At 47.8% G+C, this 19,257-nt stretch overlaps 1 protein-coding gene across 4 annotated transcripts; it reads left to right on the forward strand.

Annotated features, from left to right (window-relative positions):
• The first annotated feature begins 241 nt into the window (after positions 1-241).
• Positions 242-18,471, forward strand: LOC311592609 (uncharacterized protein). 4 transcript variants are annotated; one of them, XM_084773233.1, is made up of 5 exons: positions 242-2,361; positions 6,576-6,804; positions 6,983-7,079; positions 10,728-10,854; positions 14,236-18,471. In XM_084773233.1, exons 2-5 carry the CDS (start codon positions 6,791-6,793, stop codon positions 16,191-16,193), a joined length of 2,196 nt encoding a protein of 731 aa, XP_084629359.1. In that variant the 5' UTR covers positions 242-2,361; positions 6,576-6,790; the 3' UTR covers positions 16,194-18,471. The 4 variants fall into 4 exon arrangements, with proteins under 4 accessions (XP_084629359.1, XP_084629358.1, XP_084629360.1 ...); XM_084773232.1 differs by lacking the exon at positions 6,983-7,079 and having other exon boundaries at positions 243-2,472; XM_084773234.1 differs by lacking the exon at positions 6,983-7,079 and having other exon boundaries at positions 243-2,361; positions 10,715-10,854.
• Positions 18,472-19,257: the final 786 nt, after the last annotated feature.

Here is a 19,257-nt window from a genome sequence, read left to right on the forward strand (position 1 = left end):
GATCGAATGAAGGGCCTAGGTGCTCAGCCCCAGCCCCAGCTCCTCACAGAGGCAGTCTATTTCTGAGCTACATCCCCAGCACAGAGGTTTGTTTTAAGTAGTGTAGAGGGAGGGAGGAAGAAGCCAGTGTCTGGAGAGGTGGCCTTTGAGCAGGGACCTATGGAAAGCAAAGGACAAATCTCAAAAGTATCTTGGAGGAACAGCTCCCTCTGGAGGAAGGAGCCGCCAATTCAGACAGAACTCTGTGAGTTGAAGGCCAGCCTGCTCTACATAACGAGTGCCGGCACAACCAGGGCTAGAGAGATTCTATCTTTAAAAAAAAAAAAAAGGAACAGCAACAAAAAGATTTGGAAAGAATGAAGGGAAGTAATTAGAATTGAGGGGAGGCAAAGAGAAGAGTAACTGGGTTAAACTAAAGCAGCAGTCAGTTCGCCCAAAGAAACACACTTTGTGATAACTAAGAGAAAGCGCCTGAGCTGCTCTGGTCCCTATGAATCATGGCTTAATGTTTAAAAAGACCTAGACTGTAAAAAAAAAAAAAAAATTAAATTAAACAAACAGAAACCCCATGCCAATAAGGACCTGGGAGAAGGGACTGAGCAGGACATGCCGTCAAATGCTTTTGAAGTGTTTGAGCAGAATGGCTGTCTCCTTTGTTGACTGGTGGAGGGGATGTAGTGTGTTGTGACCGTAGTGGAGCGGGCCTGGGCTTCGGTTGTGTTTGGCTTGTTTGATTTGTTACGTTTTTGAGACCGGATTGCACTATTCAGCCTTCAGAGGTGCTTTCTACATTTACGAAAACTAGACCTACCCAGTGACCCAGCCTGGATACACACCTGGGAACCTGTATCACACCACAAAGATACCCACACACCCGTGTTTTGCTACTGCTCTCTTCACAATAGCAAAGAAATGGAATCCGCCTAGGTATCCATCAGTAGGCATGGATGGGTGATGAAACTGTGGCATAAATACAATGGGATGCTATGGGTCATCACAGCAAAATGTACAGGGAAACGGGTTGCACTGGATAAGTGTGAGGAGGTCGTTCAGGAAGGCAATGGCGCGTTCTCGCTCACATACAGATAGCAACTTCTGATTTTATGTAAGTGCAGCGTGAGCTCCGACTCTCTTTAGCGGCTCATCACCTCCATGAGGCAAGCGCTAGTTCTGAATCATGATGTAAGTAGTATTGGAGATACGGGTTTGTCCAAGGGGTCACAACCCATACATTGAGAAGCCACACATTGTTCTAGACGAGGCAGGGTTAGGATGTGTTTAGCCTGGAAATATCTCACACAGTCTTTGGCGTTACTTTCATCCTCTACATCAGGTCTACTGATGTATTCGATACAGCACTAGGTAGGTGATGTCACCATTTGACTGGTCTCTCCACTTAACCATTGTCCACACCTGGTTCTACACAGTTTCTATTATGCACTTGGGGGTGGGGCAGTTTACTTCTAAGTAAGAGCAGGTTTTTATACTCTGAGAAGCACGAGATGCCCCTGTATGAAGTCCATGATGGCTCATCTCACATCCTCGCCTTTAATGCTCCATATGGCTCCACTTCCTGTTTCCCAATAATCACACCTAGTTTTCGATCTGAAAAATCAGAACAGGCCAGTGTGGTAGCACACAACTTTAACTCAGGAGACAGAGGACAAGGGGTGTCTGAGAGTTCAAGGCCAGGATGATGGACATGGCCAGTTCCGAGCCAGTGAGGCCAACATAGGGAGACCCTCTCAGGTGAAAACGAAGAGATAAGGTGAAGAAAAGGAGAGACGGGTTAAGAGCATTGTTGCTCTTGCAGGTGCCCTGTTTGCTGTAAACTCAACATGCAGGCAAAAATGCATAAAAAGGGAATCAAATATCGAGAAAAGGTACTTTTAGGAAGATGTAACGTCACAGTCTCTAAGAAATAGATACACATAATAATAGTAAACAAATCCACTGACATCACGTGGCCTTGACTAGCTGTATGGAACTGATGCACTTTGATGGTGTGTGTCTGTGTGTCTTTGGAGTGTGAGTGCGGCCATGGCACTTTATGAAAAAAACAGAAACCACCAGATGAGCCATAGTAAGTATTGGCAAGATTTACCTCTGCCAGCAGTGGTGCGCATGCGCGTCATCCACGAAGGGGGGATGTGGTAGTAATGGGTTGAGGGAACCCTTATTCAAATCGGAAGTGGCCTAGAGTGGTCACATCCGCTCAGATCCTAAGGTAGTTCGCTTCGGCTATCGTTGCCAGGACAGCGTGGGTGTTTGGAATCTGAACCCTTGGAATTGTGGGTGTCTGTGGGCGGAAGTCGCGGGGCCCCGGCGTGCCGTGTGCAGAGCTGTCTGCGGCGCTCTGAGGTGAGTGAGTGCGGAGCAGGGCGGCCGCTGTGCTTGCTGAGCGCTGGTTTGTGCTGAGCGACGGCCGAGGCGGCTGCAGGAGGATGCCGTGAATAAAGTGGGGGTCGATCGGTTCGTTTTCCCTCTGTTCTTGCGGGTCTTCCGCGTCTGTGTTGTGTCACTCCCCAGTGTGCTCTCCTGTGGGATATCACACCATCGTCCGTGAAAACTGTCACGCGAGGACGCTGGGGCCAGGGCTCAGGGGGTGGGCGCTGCAGGCTCCCGGAACTCCTGGGTGAAGACCTTGAGGTGCCCTGTGCCCCCCTCCGCCAGCGACTGGCTTAGGAGTCAGGCGAGCACCGGGGCCAGTGTAGGGCGCTTGCGAGGGAGACCGCGCTGCTTTCTCGTTCGTGCGGTAGTGTTTGAGTAGCCGGGAACTGGAGCCCTGGCTGATGATCAAACCCTGGCCTGCGAGGGGAGAAAAACTCCAAAGAGTAAGAGAAAAGGGGGAAATGAATTTACTTACTTTTTAGCCCAAATTGGGGATAGAGTGTCCTCCATCAATGTCAGCCTAAGCAGTATTAGCAGTAGAAGGAATTGCATGAAAGCCAGGAGATATGTGTAGGTATATTTAATGTGGCACGCTCCGTCACCCAAGCTGAGACATAAGCCTTGGTGCTGGCCCCAGAGACCATTTCCGGTCCCTCTATTATATTTCTTTTGTGGAGCTGGAGCTGAAAACAGAAAAAGGACTCAAAACAAAACAACAACAAAAACCAATCCTAATTCAATTACAACGCCAGTTTGCATCACTATCGGTGTCCTTTGTAGATGTGAGACCTACCAGAGGTTTGGCCTGTGCCTGGGACCTGTGGATATGGTTAAGGATCAGTGATCGGCAGTTAAGCAGAACGGTCCTGGAAAGAGGTTTTTACGGCAGAAGTCTGGGTTTCTCCACCCAAACAGGCGAGGGCCACCCTCATCCAGTATGCCTGCCTGGCGTAGAGACCAGTGAGGATGAAAAGCCGGTGAAGGAACTGAGTTCCCAGCACCCACTCTCACATGGTGGCTTTGAACTATCTAGAACTGCTTCCTTCTGACTTCCAGGCACCGCAAGCTTGTGGTGTACAGACACACAGACAGGCAAAACACTCATGCACATAAACTTTAAATTATTTCTTTGGTTGGTTTTTGGTTTTTCTAGACAGGGTTTTTCTGCCTAGCCTTGGCCTTCTGGGACTAGTCTGGCCTCAAACTCACAGAGATCCTCCTGCCTCTGCCTCCGTTAAGTGTTGGGATTACAGGCATCTAAAAAAAATTTTTTTTATAACTCCCAATGAGCTACTTTCTCCAACTAACCCCCACCTCTTAAATTTTCTTTTTTTTTAAGGGAAGAAAGAAAAGCAGAGGATGAGACTCCAGACGTTGGTTACATTAAGCAGATGAGTCAAAGTGGCCCCATGTCTGTCTCTGGTGTGCATATTTGAGGCCTAGGTTTAGAAATCAAGCGTTATATATTAAAGGTGGGGTGGTGATACATGACTGTCCTGTAACCTTAGCACTCTGGAGGCTGAGGCTGGAGGATGACTGCAACTTGGAGGCTAGGCTGAGGATGAAATAAGTTAGGAACTGGAGTAGAGTAGAAGTCAAAGCCAAAGTGAAGGGAGCATACATGATACATCTTAGTAAAAGCAGTGTCTGTCTGTCTGTCTGTCTGTCTGTCTCTCTCTCTCTCTCTCTCTCTGTGTGTGTGTGTGTCTGTGTGTGTGTGTGTGTCTGTATGTGTGATTTTTTTAAAAAAGGTTTACTTTATGTATATGAATGTTTGACTGCTTGTATATAGGTACACCAAGTGTGTGCCTAGTGCCCAGAGAGACCAGAAGAGGAGATGTGATCTTCTGGAGTTACAGAAGCTGTGAGCCAGATACAGATGCAGAAGCTGAACCATCTGCAATAGTGGCAATTGCTCTTAACCGCCGAGCCATTTCTCCAGCTAACTTTTCATCCCTCCCTCCTTTATTCCTTCCTTTTGACAGGGTATTCCTGCGTACCCCAGCTAGCATGAAAGCTAGTTTGTAGGCCAGTCTGGCCTCAGGTGTGCCTGTGAACACTCCCTCTTGCCTCCGACCCTCCCAGCCCCTGCCTCTGGGGTACTGGGATTGTAGGTCTGCAAGTGAAGTTTCCAGAAACCAAAAGCCACACCTATGGTAAAGGTTATTCAAGGCCGATGAAACGGATAAGTGCTGGGTGTTTGTTGCGTTTGTATGTTACAGGTATGGAGTGTGTCTTTTGCTGTCCTCTGTCCCCTCAGCAGTTAGTTATTCAGTGTCCATCTATGTGATTTACCTAAGCAGCCCACTGGTTTCCAATGGCTGAAAGGCTAAGAAGGCCACCAGAGAGCGTGCGAGGCCTGTGACCAGAGATTTCCTCAGCTTGTTGTAACCTGCCTAACTAACGGTCCCACCAGGGTTCGCTTTTTGTTGTTATTGCTTTGGCGTCTGTGGGTTACGTGCAGGTTTATTTGGCTATTATGGGTACATGCATGTGTACACGTGAACATGAAAGCCAGAAGACAGTGTCCAGTCTTTTCCCCAAGCCCTCTCTCATTGGAGCATGGTAGTTGGATAACCTGTATCTGCTTCCAGACTATGGTAACACTTGGTTCTAGAATAAACTATTCCTATTCCCTTTGAGGTAAGAGGTGTGTTTTTGTGTAGCCAGCCACTCAGACTGGCTGACAAAAAAATTAGCCTCTGAAAGTTTGTTTTAATGCTGCTTCTAAGCCAGCCGTGGTGGAACACACATATATTCCCTGCACTGGGGGATGAGGCAGGGTGATCAGGATATCAAAACCAATCTGTGTTATATAATGGGATTAAGCCCAGCCAGGCCTACATGAGACCAGAAGAAGAAGAAGAAGAAGAAGAAGAAGAAGAAGAAGAAGAAGAAGAAGAAGAAGAAGAAGAAGAAGAAGAAGAAGAAGAAGAAAGCAACATCAGTGCTGCCTCCATGCTGGGATCTGCTATTTAGATCCTTGTGTTAGGAGTTATTTGGTGTTGTGTGGAAACCAATAAACAATACTCCAGGGAAAATGTATTGACTGTCAAAAGAGCCATGATTTCAGGGTCCTGGGGCATGCCAGTGACTGGGAGGCGGCAGTCTGCAACCTGGAGGCCTCTGTCCAGTCTGTAGAGGTCACTGAAAGTCTGAGCGACCATATCCAGTATAGCTAGGTGACTCACAGACACAAAAGACATACATTGTCAGCCAGAGGAATGTTCACACCTGTAATCCCTACGGTTGCTAGGCTGATGGGACATCGTCACTATGACCTCAAGGCCACCCTGGAGTATACACTGAGCTCTCTGTCAGCCTGTGCTACAGAATACCAGAATAAAATAAACAGAATAAAAAGAAGGAAAGGGTAGACTTTCAGAACAGAGGTCTTGGTCCTTGGGTATACCTGAGTACTTTTTTTTTTTAAAGATTTATTTATTTATTTATTATGTATACAATGTTCTGTCTTCATGTACACCTGCAGGCCAGAACAGTGCATCAAATCACATCATAGATGGTTGTGAGCCACCATGTGGTTGCTGGGAATTGAACTCAGGACCTTTGGGAGAGCAGTCAGTGCCCTGAACCTCTGAGTACTTTTATGATCGAGGAGGAAATTGTGGTCGTGAACTACAGGAATGTGTCACGAGAGGACAGGCTATGCGTGCATCCGTACATTTGAACAGTGTCTAGAAGCAAGAAAATCTTGCCCTGGGGCAGTGTGTCACTTTGTGTAAGTCAGATAGCTACTGATCCCTTTCTCTTTCATCCGGTGGCCTGAGGTCATATCAGGGGACATCACAGAGCCTCGTGTGCCTCCTCTTAAGGCACCAGGTGTGGTCATGCCTCTGACATACAGCTGAAAAGGCTGGTTGGAAAGTAAGCTCATAGCTTGCTGATATTTTAGTCATGTTTGCAACTTGGCACCCAGGTGCTTAGGACTGACTGGCCTCATCCTGCATCAAATTCCAGTGCATTGACCACCACCTCATCCTTGCTTTGTGTCACCTTATGCAATACCCTCCTGTCGTCACAGTTAAGAGGTGAAAGGAAGAGTTGGACATTTCTGGGCTTTGCCTGCTCCTCGGGGTCTACGTGATGACCTTCGTGGGCAAATGCATGTTGGGTGAGTGACAGCATGGTCAGTGACTTCCCAGGGCTTTCTGCTGTCTTTGCAGGCCTCCCGGTGATGCTGAATCATCCACACTGCCCGTTTTCTCAACATAGCCAAGCTGGCCTCTGCCCCGCAACTCTACTGGGACCCTCCACATGCTCACCTACCATCAGAGTCCTGAGAAAGTTAGCAGCAGACTGAGAGTAGAAGCCATAGAGGGAATGCCTACCGACATGAGTTTCCACCAGATGCCCCAGAGGCCGGCCGCAGCAGAACAGGATGGATCGTGTGAGGTGAGGAGATGCCCCAGGTTCAACTTTTCATAGCTAGGTTGTAGCGACTGGAAGCAGAAGACGGGCTTCCTGTTCCCAAGGCAACCTTGATTCTCAGCTCAGCGTGACAGGCAGAGGGCTGCAACCCCAGCATCTCCTGGGGGAGCCTCACTGACGGGTCCATTGCTTTTTACTTCAGGTTTGTCTGCCCGCCTCTGGTTCCCAGGGGGTGCTGGTTCTGTTCAACCCAGAGGACTGGCGAGACAGAGAGGTGGGGTGCATCCAGGTCTCGCTTGGTGAGCCAGAGGAAATCGTGTGTCTATTTATTATGGTAATGTTTGTGAAGTTCAAACTTCGGGACCTGGGGGACTCAGGCACCTGTGTCTCCTCAGCTGTGTGCCTGGCTTATACATTGTAGAACATGGAGGAGTGGCCTCTTGACTCTCTCCCCGCCTCCTCAAGGGAATCTTTCCATGCCAAGGTAACAGCGCCCTAGCACTTTCTTGACTGCACATGTGTGCTTTTGACTTTCTCTCCCAGTTCATAGCGACATATCGTCTCCTCAAAAGCTGAATATCTTACTTTTTTTTTTTTTAAGGAGAAAAAGCTTTAATGAGATTTGTCCATGGAGGTTTAATAATATAACAAAAGAGAAATATTTGTTCTCTAAATACCCCTGATCCCAGGCAAAAGATCCAAGATGGCGCTTGGAGATCCAAGATCCAAATGACAGGGGTGCCTTAGCTTCAGCTGTACTGTGAGGCTGTTGAGTCTAGGAGACCGTGGGATGCGCTGGACTTTACATATCTTCAGTGCTTATCCACATGGGCACCCTAAAGTGAAACCTAAGCAGAACCTGTGATTTCCAAGAGTGGTAATGTCACCGCTGCTGTGGACATCACTGCTCATGTTGTGGTCATCAATAATTGAAAGGACACTACATGTCAGTTAGAAAGTGGTTTAAAAACAAAAACAAAACAAACTAGGTGTGATTTAATAAAAATACTTGGGCAAATTTTGGAGATGCTCAGAATGCACAATTGGGGCCTGGAGAGATGGCTCAGAGGTTAGGAACCCTGGCTACTTCTCCAAAGGTGCCGAGTTCAATTCCCAGCAACCACATGGTGGCTCACAGCCATCCGTAATGAGATCTGGTGCCCTCTTGTGGCCTGCAGGTGTACATGCAGGTACCTGTATAAATTGGGTGTTCTACCAAACACTCTCCTGCTGAGTTTTACACTTTGAAGTGATGAGAGATTGAATTTCCAATACTGGTTATTCAGTGAAAGAGAATTTAGGAAGCCCATCATCACAGGCAGATGGCTGGAGCTAGAAAAGGTTATCCAGAGTGAGGTAACCCAGACCCAGAAAGACACCATGGTTTGTACTCACTTATAAGCAAATATTAGCCATAAAGTACAGGATAGCCATGCTACCTCCCACAGACCCAAAGACGCCAAGGAGGGCCCATGGGAAGATGTTTGATTCTCACCCAAAAGAGGAAATAAAATATACATCTGAAGTAGACGGAGGGAGGGAACCAGGAGAGGGGTTGGGGAGGGTAACGGGTGGAGGTTGGGTGTCGGGAGAGAGGAGGTTTGGGGGAAGGACAGGGAGTGAGAATGGAAATTGGGGGAGCATCTCTGGGATAAGGGAGGCTGCAGGGGGTGCATGGAGGTGACCCTAACTGAGGCTCCCAGAAGCAGGAGATGTGGAGCCCAAAGTCCTGTGGCCAGAAGGGGCTTCTAGTGGACGGAGGGGGACACCAACTCGCCTATAAAAGCTTTGACCCAAAATTTGTCTCACCTACAACAAGTGTAGGGATAAAGAGCAGAGATTGAGGGAATGGTAAACCAGTGACTGGCCCGACTTGAGACCCACCCCACTGGAGAGAGCCAGCCCCTGACGCGCTCAGTGATGCTATGCTTTGCTTGCCGACAGGCGCCTAGCATAGCTGCCTCTGAGAGTCTTCACCCAGCAGCTGAGAGAAACAGATGCAGAGACCCACATCCAAATGATAGGCTGAGTTCTGGGGGTTCTGTGGAGGAGTGGGAGGAAGGATAGAGGGAGGTAGAGGGGTCAAGCACACCACAAGAAGACCTACGGCGTCAACTAACCTGGGCCCATGAGCCTCACAGAGACTGAACCACCAACCACAGAGCATGCATGGGCTGGACCTAGACCCCTACGCATAGCTGGGCTGCCTCATCTGGCCTCAGTGGGAGAGGATGTGCTTAGTCCTGCTGCAACTTGAGGTGCCAGGCTTGGTTGATACCCCTTGGAGGACTCCCCTTCTCTGAAAAGGAGAGGGGACATGGGGGTGGGGGAGTGGGAGGGTGGGGCTTGGCAGGAGAAGAGGGAGGGGGCTGGGATCAGGCTGTAAAGTGAGTAAATAAATAAACGAAAAAATGTTGTAAAAAACATTCAAACGTAGGCCCTCGTTTAGAAATGGAAGAGTATCCTAATTTTTTAAAATTATATGATTTTAAGTGTATGGATGCTTGGCTTACTTACGTATCTGTGTACCGTGTCCATGCAGTACCCACAGAGGCCTGAAGGGGCGTCAGATACCCTGGAACTGGAGTTAGCCAGTTGTGAGCTGTCAATGTGGGTGTTGAGAATTGAACCCCCGATTTCAGGAAGCGAGAGCACTCACCTGAGCATTCTCTTTAGCCTGAAGCTGGATCTGGATATGTTGGTTTAAATTAAGTATGCTATTAAGATGATTTCATCTGTAATTCATATGGCTGCCATGGCTTTGTGGCTCCCATTGTATTTACACTGGCCATCTCTGCTCTGGAGAATGATCACACTCCAGTTTTATTTTATTATTGCAAGAGCACTTCACAGTGGTGACATGCCTGCACTATTGCATCCTGCCAGGCCCGCACCCTCTTCTGTGGTGCTAAAGTCATCGCTGGATTCCGGCAGCAGCATCCCCCCCCCCCAAATCCTACCTCATGTAGACCTACTGGGCAGTGCTTCTCTTGTGTGGTTTAGCAGCCGTAAAAGTGCTGCAGTCGTACCTGCCCTTCAGGCTGCCTTTGTGTCTCCACTGCTGGCAAAGGCAAATCCTCCCACCATCACATCTTAGAGTGATGGACGAAGACCAGCCTCTTACATTCAAAGATCTTCGCTCCCCTGCAATTAATGACTTACGTGACAATCTGTGACTCAAAACTGAAAAGGCCCCAGGCCCGCCCCAAATTACCTCCCTGTGATGACGTGGATGGCAACCAGTCTCCAGACATTATGGGCGTTGCTGTCTCCTCCCACACAGAGCCCTCTGCAGCTGGAGAGGCCCTGGCTTTTCCTGCCACTGCACCTTCATCCTCTGCGGCTGGAGAGGCCCTGGCTTTTCCTGCCACTGCACCTTCATCCTCTGTGGCTGGAGAGGCCCTGGCTTTTCCTGCCACTCCACCTTCACTTTAGTTCTCTTCCGGAATGCAGTGTTCCCCACATTCCAACTGAAATGTCTCACTTCCAGCTTTAAGTTGCTGTACTCTGCTTAGCACGATGGCCATTCCCAGGAACATGCCCATCTTGCCCTTCCCAACTGCTTGCTTTGTATATAGTTCTAAAAATGTTTCTTTTTAGCCCCACACTTCGGTCTTTATATTTGCCATTTTGCAAGTCTGAGTTTCTTTGAGGGTACAAACTCATACAGTGTTGAATCCCAGGGACTCAAAATGGCTATTGACAGAATGACTTAATAACTGTCGTGCTGTTTAATTTTTGATAGAGAATAAAAAAGAATCCATTTCTAGCCTCTTGGGGAGGAGATGACAGTATTTAATATGTGGCCAGTTATTATTTTATTTATGCCCCAAAATATAACAAGAAATGGGTATTTTGTGGAAAGTTTAATCTGGCAGGCGGGGAGGGGGTATCACTGAAAACACATGTCCAATTTCTCAATGTTAATTTACAGTATGTTGTTACAGAGACTGGTGTCCTTTGAGGATGTGACTGTGGACTTCAGCCAGGAGGAGTGGCAGCACCTGGACTCTGCCCAGAGATGTCTGTACCAGGAGGTGATGCTGGAGATCTACGGCCACCTCTTGGCAGTGGGTGAGCACAGCTGGCCTGCGGATGCAAGATGGGCCTTCTTTCCTTATTTTCTTATTTCCAAATGTGGTAGACTACCTAGTCTTTTTTTTTTTTTTTCTGTTATTCTGTCTTTTTTTTTCTGTGTTCATTTCTTTAAAATTTTTTGTTAATTTATTCTTGTTACATCTCAATGGTTATCCCATCCCTTGAATCCTCCCATTCCTCCCTCCCTCCCATTTTCCCCTTATTCCCCTCCCCTATGACTGTTCCTGAGGGGGATTTCCTCCCCCTGTATATGCTCATAGGGTATCAAGTCTCTTCTTGGTAACCTGCTGTCCTTCCTCTGAGTGCCACCAGGTCTCCCCCTCCAGGGGACATGGTCAAAGGTGAGGCACCAGAGTTTGTGTGAAAGTCAGACCCCACTCTCCATTCAACTGTGGAGAATGTTCTGTCCATTGGCTAGATCTGGGTAGTCTTTTCTACCTAGTCTTTTATGGGTTTTTTCCCCTTCTTTTGTCTTGGTGTCTCATTCCTTTTGGGATATTTCCATGTGTTGCTCTGTGTTGTCAGTAGTGAGTTTGACTCATGGAACATGCGTGGTAAAAAGCAAGGCAAATTCCCTCAATTTGTCCTTTGACTTCTACACACACCACAGCATGTGCAACACATGTATATACACATACATACATTTACTATGTGTGTGTGTGCAATTTCATTTTTCTTTTATGTTTATGGGTGTTTTGCCTTCCTCTTATGTCCAGACACCGTGTGTGCACAGTGCTTGTGGAGTCCAAAAGAGAGCATCACATTCCTTGGAACTCTAGTTACAATTTAGCTGCCATGTGGCTGCTGGAAACCAAACCTAAGTCACCAGTAAAAGCAACAAGTGCTCTTTTTTTTTTAATTTAATCTTCTTTCATATATTACATCCCCACTGTAGTTTCCCCTTCTCCTCTCTTACCAACCCTCCCCCCACATCCTCTCTCCCCAGAATCACGTCTCCTCCATTTCTTTTAATAAAAAAAAAACAACAAAAAACAGCAGGCCTCCCAGGGATGTCAACCAAACATGGTATAACAAGTTACAATAAGACTACACAAGGCAGCCCATTAGGAGGAAAAAAGTCCCCTAAGCAGTCAAAAGAGTCACACCTACACAGGCTCCTTCTTGTTGGTTCAGTCTCTGCAAGCCCTTGTGAGCCCTAGTTAGTTGGTTCTGTAGGCCATGATCTTGTGGTGTCCTTGTCCCTTTTGGTTCTTTCTTGTTTTGTTTTGTTTTGTTTGAGACAGGGTTTCTCTGTGTAGCTTTGCCTGTCCTGGACTCACTCTGTAGACCAGGTTGGCCTCGAACTCACAGCAATCCACCTGCCTCTGCCTCCCAAGTGCTGGGATTAAAGGTGTGCGCAACCATGCCCAGCCCCTTTGGCTCTTACAATCCTTCCAACCCCTCTTCTGCAGGATTCCCCAAGCTCTGCCTAATGTTTGGCTCTGGATCTCTGCACCTGCTCCTATCAGTTACTGGCTGAAGTCTCTCTGATGCTAGGCTCTGGTCCACTGGCAGAGCAGATGTCATTAGGAATCATTTTATTGAACTTTTTTTTCCAGTTGTGTTTGCTTCTGTCCTGTGTCTCTGGGCTATCCAGCCTCTGGTTCCTGGCCCTCCAGGCTGTGTCAGGAGTGGGCTCCCTTTCATGGCGTGAGTCTCAAAGTTGCACTAGTCATTGGTTGGCCACTCCTGGAAACTGTGCACCGCCTTTACCCCAGCACATCTTGCAGGCAGGACAGATTGTAGGTGGAGGCTTTTGTGGCTGCGGCGGTGGAAGCCTCCATCGGAAGCCTTGCCTGGTTACAGAGAGTAGCTGGTTCAGGGTCCGAGTCAGAGTCTTCCCTAGGGTCACCCCCGTCAATCCCAGTGAGTTCCCATTGCACTAGATTTGCAACCAACACGCCTTCTTAACCGCTGCACCTCCTCTGTGTGCAGATGGGGGGGAGGCACATTTTTTTAATAAAGAATAACCATTCAAGGGTAGTTTATGGCTCAGGGTGAAATACTTGCTTAACAAAGGTGAGACTCTGCTTTGTCCCTTACTACCACAATAAAGAAGAAGAAACACAACCAAAAACAGATGAGAAAAGGGGCAAAGGGCATGGATATGCATTTCTCCAGAGCTAGCGACATCTCGGCAGTCCGTTCTTTAGATCTTAGCTGTCCACCAGCAATGCCGTACAGCAGCCTTGGCAGAGCCTTCCCACGTACTACAGCTGTATGTCTGGGTTTCTTACTTGTCAAGCTGCCTGCCTTTGACCAAACCACATCTTTCCCACAAATCACTATAGCTCCCAATTTCCCACATATAAAGCAAGGAGAGTGGATGTGGCTATTTGGGGGTGGAGTTCACGTATTGCCCGTTTGGGGTTTGGTGTGTAAGGGACGTTCCCATGCACCCCATATGCACATGCATACTTGTGGCCTGACACAGATTGCTCAGTGCTCACACTCAGTGCCATGTGATGCCTCCTCCCTCTCAGTGCTCACACTCAGTGCCATGTGGTGCCTCCTCCCTCTCAGTGCTCACACTCAGTGCCATGTGATGCCTCCTCCCTCTCAGTGCTCACACTCAGCTCCGTGTGATGCCTCCTCCATCCTGATCACACAGATTTCTCAGTGCTCACACTCAGCTCCGTGTGATGCCTCCTCCCTCTCAGTGCTCACACTCAGTGCCATGTGATGCCTCCTCCCTCTCAGTGCTCACACTCAGCTCCGTGTGATGCCTCCTCCCTCTCAGTGCTCACACTCAGCTCCGTGTGATGCCTCCTCCCTCTCAGTGCTCACACTCAGTGCCATGTGATGCCTCCTCCCTCTCAGTGCTCACACTCAGCTCTGTGTGATGCCTCCTCCATCTCAGTGCTCACACTCAGTTCCGTGTGATACCTCCTCCCTCTCAGTGCTCACACTCAGCTCCAAGTGAGGCCTCCTCCCTCTCAGTGCTCACACTCAGCTCCAAGTGAGGCCTCCTCCCTCTCAGTGCTCACACTCAGCTCCGTGTGATGCCTCTTCCCTCTCAGTGCTCACACTCAGCTCCATGTGATGCCTCCTCCCTCTCAGTGCTCACACTCAGCTCCAAGTGAGGCCTCCTCCCTCTCAGTGCTCACACTCAGCTCCGTGTGATACCTCCTCCCTCTCAGTGCTCACACTCAGCTCCGTGTGATGCCTCCTCCCTCTCAGTGCTCACACTCAGCTCTGTGTGATGCCTCCTCCCTCTCAGTGCTCACACTCAGCTCTGTGTGATACCTCCTCCATCCTGATCACACAGATTGCTCAGTGCTCACACTCAGCTCTGAGTGAGGCTTCCTCCATCTTGTTCACTGTGCCTCTTCCTTCGTCTCTTCCTGTTCTCTACAGGTGAATTGCAGCTTGACAAACCACAGCAAAAATTTTGTTTGAAAGCTTCATTTCTGAATGATGCAGCCAATGAAGTCGAGAGACATGGTCCATGTTGTTCCATTTTAGAGAAACTGTGGCCGGATGGCGGCACTGCTACAAAGACAGATCTGCAAAGCCAAATCCTACCCATAAGTCCCAGTGCGTTCCGAAACCAGAAAACCCTGACAACAGACAGTGGTTGTGACTGGGAAGAAACTGGAGAACCTAGTCTTTTGGGGTCCCACCTCATTTCTACACAATATGTACCTCCAAAATGTTTCTCATTTGCAGAAAATTCGAAGCCTAACATTGAAGCCAACAGTGACAGTCAAAGCAGTGCCACAAAGCAGCTTAGCAATATTATTGGATCTCATCAGTTTCCTACACAAGCCTCTTCGAGTGGTTTGTGTGAAATTCCTCATCAAAGAGAGAAAGCGTGCAGTGAGAACACCCTTTCAACTACGCAACCACTTATAGAGCATGGAGTTAATTTTCAAGACAAGCCAGCCGACTATGCTGGTTGTGGCAAGGTCTTCCCTAGTGAGCCAGCTTTCTGTCAACAGCAAATGACTAGCAATATGGAAACATCTTTTATCTGCCACACATGTGGGAAAACCTTTCTCCACCAGTCCAAATTGACCTCCCATTCAGAAACTCAGAGAGAAGAGACGCCTTATGAGTGTCCTGAGTGTGCAAAATCACTTAGGGGTACCTCCAGCCTGCAAGGGCACCGCGGGATCCACGCAAAGGAGAAGCCGTATGAGTGCCATGTGTGTGGGAAGTCGTTCAGTTACACGTCCCACCTGAAGGTGCACCTCCGAACACACACCGGCGAGAGACCTTATGCGTGCTCTGACTGTGGGAAAGCCTTCAGCCAAAAGTCAGTCCTCACCATACATCAGCGAATTCACACCGGAGAAAAGCCTTACACGTGCAGCGACTGCGGGAAGATGTTCGTGTGCGCATCAGATCTGACAAAGCATTGTCGGTTCCACACAGGGGAGAAGCCGTACGAGTGCCCCGACTGTGGCAAATCGTTCAGTATTAAATCTAACCTGCTTGCGCACCATCGAATTCACACCAGTGAGGGACCTTACAAATGCTTTGACTGTGGGGAGTCATTCAGGAAAGTGTCCCAGTTGAAGGTGCATCATCAGATCCACACAGACGGCAGGTCTTTTGTGTGCTCTGACTGTGGAATGGCCTTCAGCCAAAAGTCAGTCCTCAGCACACATCAGAGAATTCACACCGGAGAGAAGTGTTACCCGTGTACCGACTGTGGGAAGTTGTTCCTTTATGCTTCAGATCTGAAGAAGCACTGTCGGTTTCACACAGGGGAGAAGCCTTACAAGTGCCACGAGTGTGGGAAGTCATACAGCGTGAAGTCGCACCTCCACGTGCATCATCGAATCCACACCGGTGAGAGACCTTACAAATGCGACGACTGTGGGAAATCCTTCAGAAGAAACTCCCACCTGCAGATGCACCAGCAAACTCACACTGGGGAGAAGCCTTACAAATGCTCGGACTGCGGGAAGTCCTTCCGGAGAGCGTCCCACCTGAAGGTGCACCACCGCATTCACACCGGGGAGAAACCTTATGTGTGTTCTGAGTGTGGGAAGGCTTTCAATGACAGGTCAGTTCTCAGCACCCACCAGAGAATTCACACTGGGGAGAAGCCTTACATCTGCAGCGATTGTGGCAAAGCCATGTCTTCTAAAGCCAATCTCAAAGAGCACCAACGGATCCACACAGGCGAGAAGCCGTACGTGTGCGCCGAGTGTGGGAAAGCCTTCAGCGACAAGTCTTCTTTCTACAGACATTGTAAAATTCACAGCAGGGAGAAACCTTTTGTCCATCACAAAGGTGAGAAGGGCTTCCTGCAGAATTCACAAGTGACATCCTACGAGCAAACTCACAGTGCTGAGAACATATAGTGGTGTCTGTCTGTGGGAAGTCTGCCCCTGCTGTGTAATCAGCTCAAGGCATATAGTCAAGGTCACACGTGCGACCATGACTGAAGCTGTGGGCCACTCTGGGTGCACCATCCTGGGAAGAGACGTGCATTGTGAATGCAGAAAGTCCAAAATCATGTCATTTCAGCAGGCTCAAGTACTCTCACCAGGCGCTCATCAATATGATCAATATGAAAAGAATTTATTGTAGAGCCAGTTCTTCATCCATATCCCTCATCAAGATATTCTCCTTGGTTTTCATGAAAAATGTTTTATTACAGACCTAAGTAGGACTAAGAAGATAGCATAACCACTTGGTAAATTCTTTGTCTTCTGGACAACACAGGCAGGCAGGCACGCACACACACACACACACACACACACACACACACACACACACTCTACAGGTATCTATACAATACATACACAACCCTAACTATACAAGCCATAGTTCATAGTTAAAAACAAAAAATATGCCTTGCTCATTTAAACATACACATAATTATATGGGAGAGAAATATTAATGAACTTGGAGGAAGAAGCACAGTTGCCTGTAGTGTAGTAGGTATTTTATGGACTGTCAGTTTCTTGCATGTTGAAGAAATGTTGAGTAATGATTTGAGGTAATCCTTCTGTAGTTAATGGTACAGGGTTTCTAGACTATTTATAGAAAAGTCATCAATGTTTTGGAAATGTCATCAATAGTTTCTCTGTTTATTGTAGAATCCTTTTTTTTTTTTTTTAACAAGACAGGGACTTACTATGTAGCTCAGACTGTCTTGTCTGTAGACCAGACTAGCCTCTGAACTCACAGAGATTCTCCTGCCTCTGCCTCCCAAGTGCTTGGGATGAAGGTGTGCACTACAATACCTGGCTGGATGCTAATATTTTTAAAGGTCACAAACTCTTCTCATTTCTGTCTAGGAAGGCATTAGGTGCTGGCTTTGTCCGCAGCATGGTGGCCAACAGACAAGGTGGCTCGTTTTGACTTGCCAGGCCTTTCCTTGGATTCTTCACCACTGTGCCCAATTTCAGGTTCCTGGAGATCATCACCTTCGGGGTGCCATTTGAGAGAGACACAGAACCTCAGAATATGCATGAACCCATGCCAAGGCTTCCACAGTGCTTCTCCATGCTTTACATCTTCCATGACCTCAAAATGTGACTTTGTGGAAATGGCTTCTTTGTAGAAGTGGCTTAGGATGCAGTGTTGGTCCTAGATCTAATGAGTAACATTTATCTTATGATAAAGCCATGTGTAGACTCAACAATTTTGAAGGACGGGACCATTGAGGCAGAGATTTCAGAGACACACCTCCAAGCCATAGGCTGTTGGCCACTGTCAGCAGCAGCAGCAGTGGGCCAGGCACTGGTTGGCTCTTCCCTAATCTCAGCTGTATCTGCTCTGTCTTTATCCCTGCACATCTTCACTTGCTCAACTATGTTCATAGCCACCTTATTTGTAATAGCTAGAAGCTGGAAGCAGCCTAGATGTCCCTCAACTGAAGAATGGATGAAGAAACTGTGCTATTTTTACACAATGAAATACTACTCACTTATTAAAAACAAAGAAATCATGAAATTTGCAGGCAAAATGATGAAACTAGAAAAGATCCTGAGTAAGTAACCCAGACCCAGAAAGACACATATGGTATATCCTCACTTATAAGTGATTTTAGCCATATAATACAGGATAAGCATACCACAGTGCACAGACTCAAAGAAGTTAAATAACAAGGAGGATCCATGGGGGCATATTTCAACATCACTCAGAAAAGGAAATAAAATAGACAGAGGTAATGGCTGAAGAGAGGAAACAAAGTAGGTGAGGAAACACAGAGATATGAGGGGGGAGATCAGACCTGGTGGGAGGGTAAAAGACCTGGAGAGAAATGAGAAACTGGGCAACAGCATCTCTGTGACAAGCGAGAGGCCTATGTGAGGGTAGGCTCCTAGGGGGATATGAGAGGGACGCCAGCAGAGCCTTCTAGTAACAGGGCCTTAGAGACTGAAGAGGACGCCCTCTGACTAGGCAAGTCTCCTAGTAAAGGGAGGGGAGCCCCAATCCACCCTCAGAACCTTTGCCTAGTGGCCATACTTTTAACTCCTCTTTCACTAAGCGTATCCCATGTTGCTATTCTTTCTAGAAACAGTGACCTTCCCCTGCCAGGTCTCTGTTTCTTGTGGTTCTCAAACCTTCCATAGCCCTTGTTTTTATCTCACTGTGGCCCTCTAGACATAAATGTTCCTTCTTGGGTCAGACCATGAGTTTCTTTTTGTCTGTTTCAGTTTTGTCTTGAGTCTCATGCAGTCCAGGCTAGATTCTAATTTCCTGTACAGCAGAGGATGGCCATGAAATCCTGAATCTTGTGTTTCCTCCCCCCAAGTGCTGGGATGACATTTTTACAAAAGGCTGTCATAATGACGTCTCCCACCCAACATGTCCTTACCTGTTGAAAGATGAGGCTGTGCCTCTACAGTCTCCAGGCTCAACGGGATTTTATCCTGTATCAGTGGGTCAAACATAATGGAAGTAACATGGTGTTTGAGGCCACACTAAAAGCAGTAGAGCAGCTGCATTGCTTAGCCAAGTGCTTGTTCCCGAAGCCGTCTCTTGCCATTTAGTAATTCAAGGCATGTTGAGGCCACTGTACTATGAGAAAATCCAATTGAGCCACCGTGGAAAGACCCAGAGATGAACATGAAGGACATGAAGACTGATCCAGGATGTCATTCGTATGGTTGGGACTCCAGTGCCACCTCACAGCTGGATGGAAAACCAGTACAGAAACCACTCAGATGATCCCACCTGAGTCTCTGACTTAATGTAAAACCCTGAAAGGTAACGGTAACACTAGAACACTAAGATTTACCTTGATTTGTTGTTGTGTTGCGGCAACAAATAACCAGAATATTCTCCCTTATCTACACCAGCCATGCCTATTCCTCTGTGCTTCCGGGTTCTGCTGTATTGCTCATGGGTTTTGCCAATTACCTCAACTCTAGGGGTGGTTAAAGGTGGAAGCTGCGAGCTGAGTACTTCTGA

Source organism: Acomys minous, assembly GCF_964271855.1.
Source record: "Acomys minous genome assembly, chromosome: 2".
NCBI classification, from domain to species: domain Eukaryota; kingdom Metazoa; phylum Chordata; class Mammalia; order Rodentia; family Muridae; genus Acomys; species Acomys minous.

What these genes read in the sequence shown, in the direction of transcription:
- LOC311592609 (XM_084773232.1), top strand. Translation starts at nt 6,667, where the DNA reads ATGCTCACCTACCATCAGAGTCCTGAGAAAGTTAGCAGCAGACTGAGA. An exon ending in AACAGGATGGATCGTGTGAG is followed by an intron (nt 6,805 to 10,727) that starts GTGAGGAGATGC and finishes ATGTTGTTACAG; the next exon opens with AGACTGGTGTCCTTTGAGGA. An exon ending in CGGCCACCTCTTGGCAGTGG is followed by an intron (nt 10,855 to 14,235) that starts GTGAGCACAGCT and finishes TGTTCTCTACAG; the next exon opens with GTGAATTGCAGCTTGACAAA.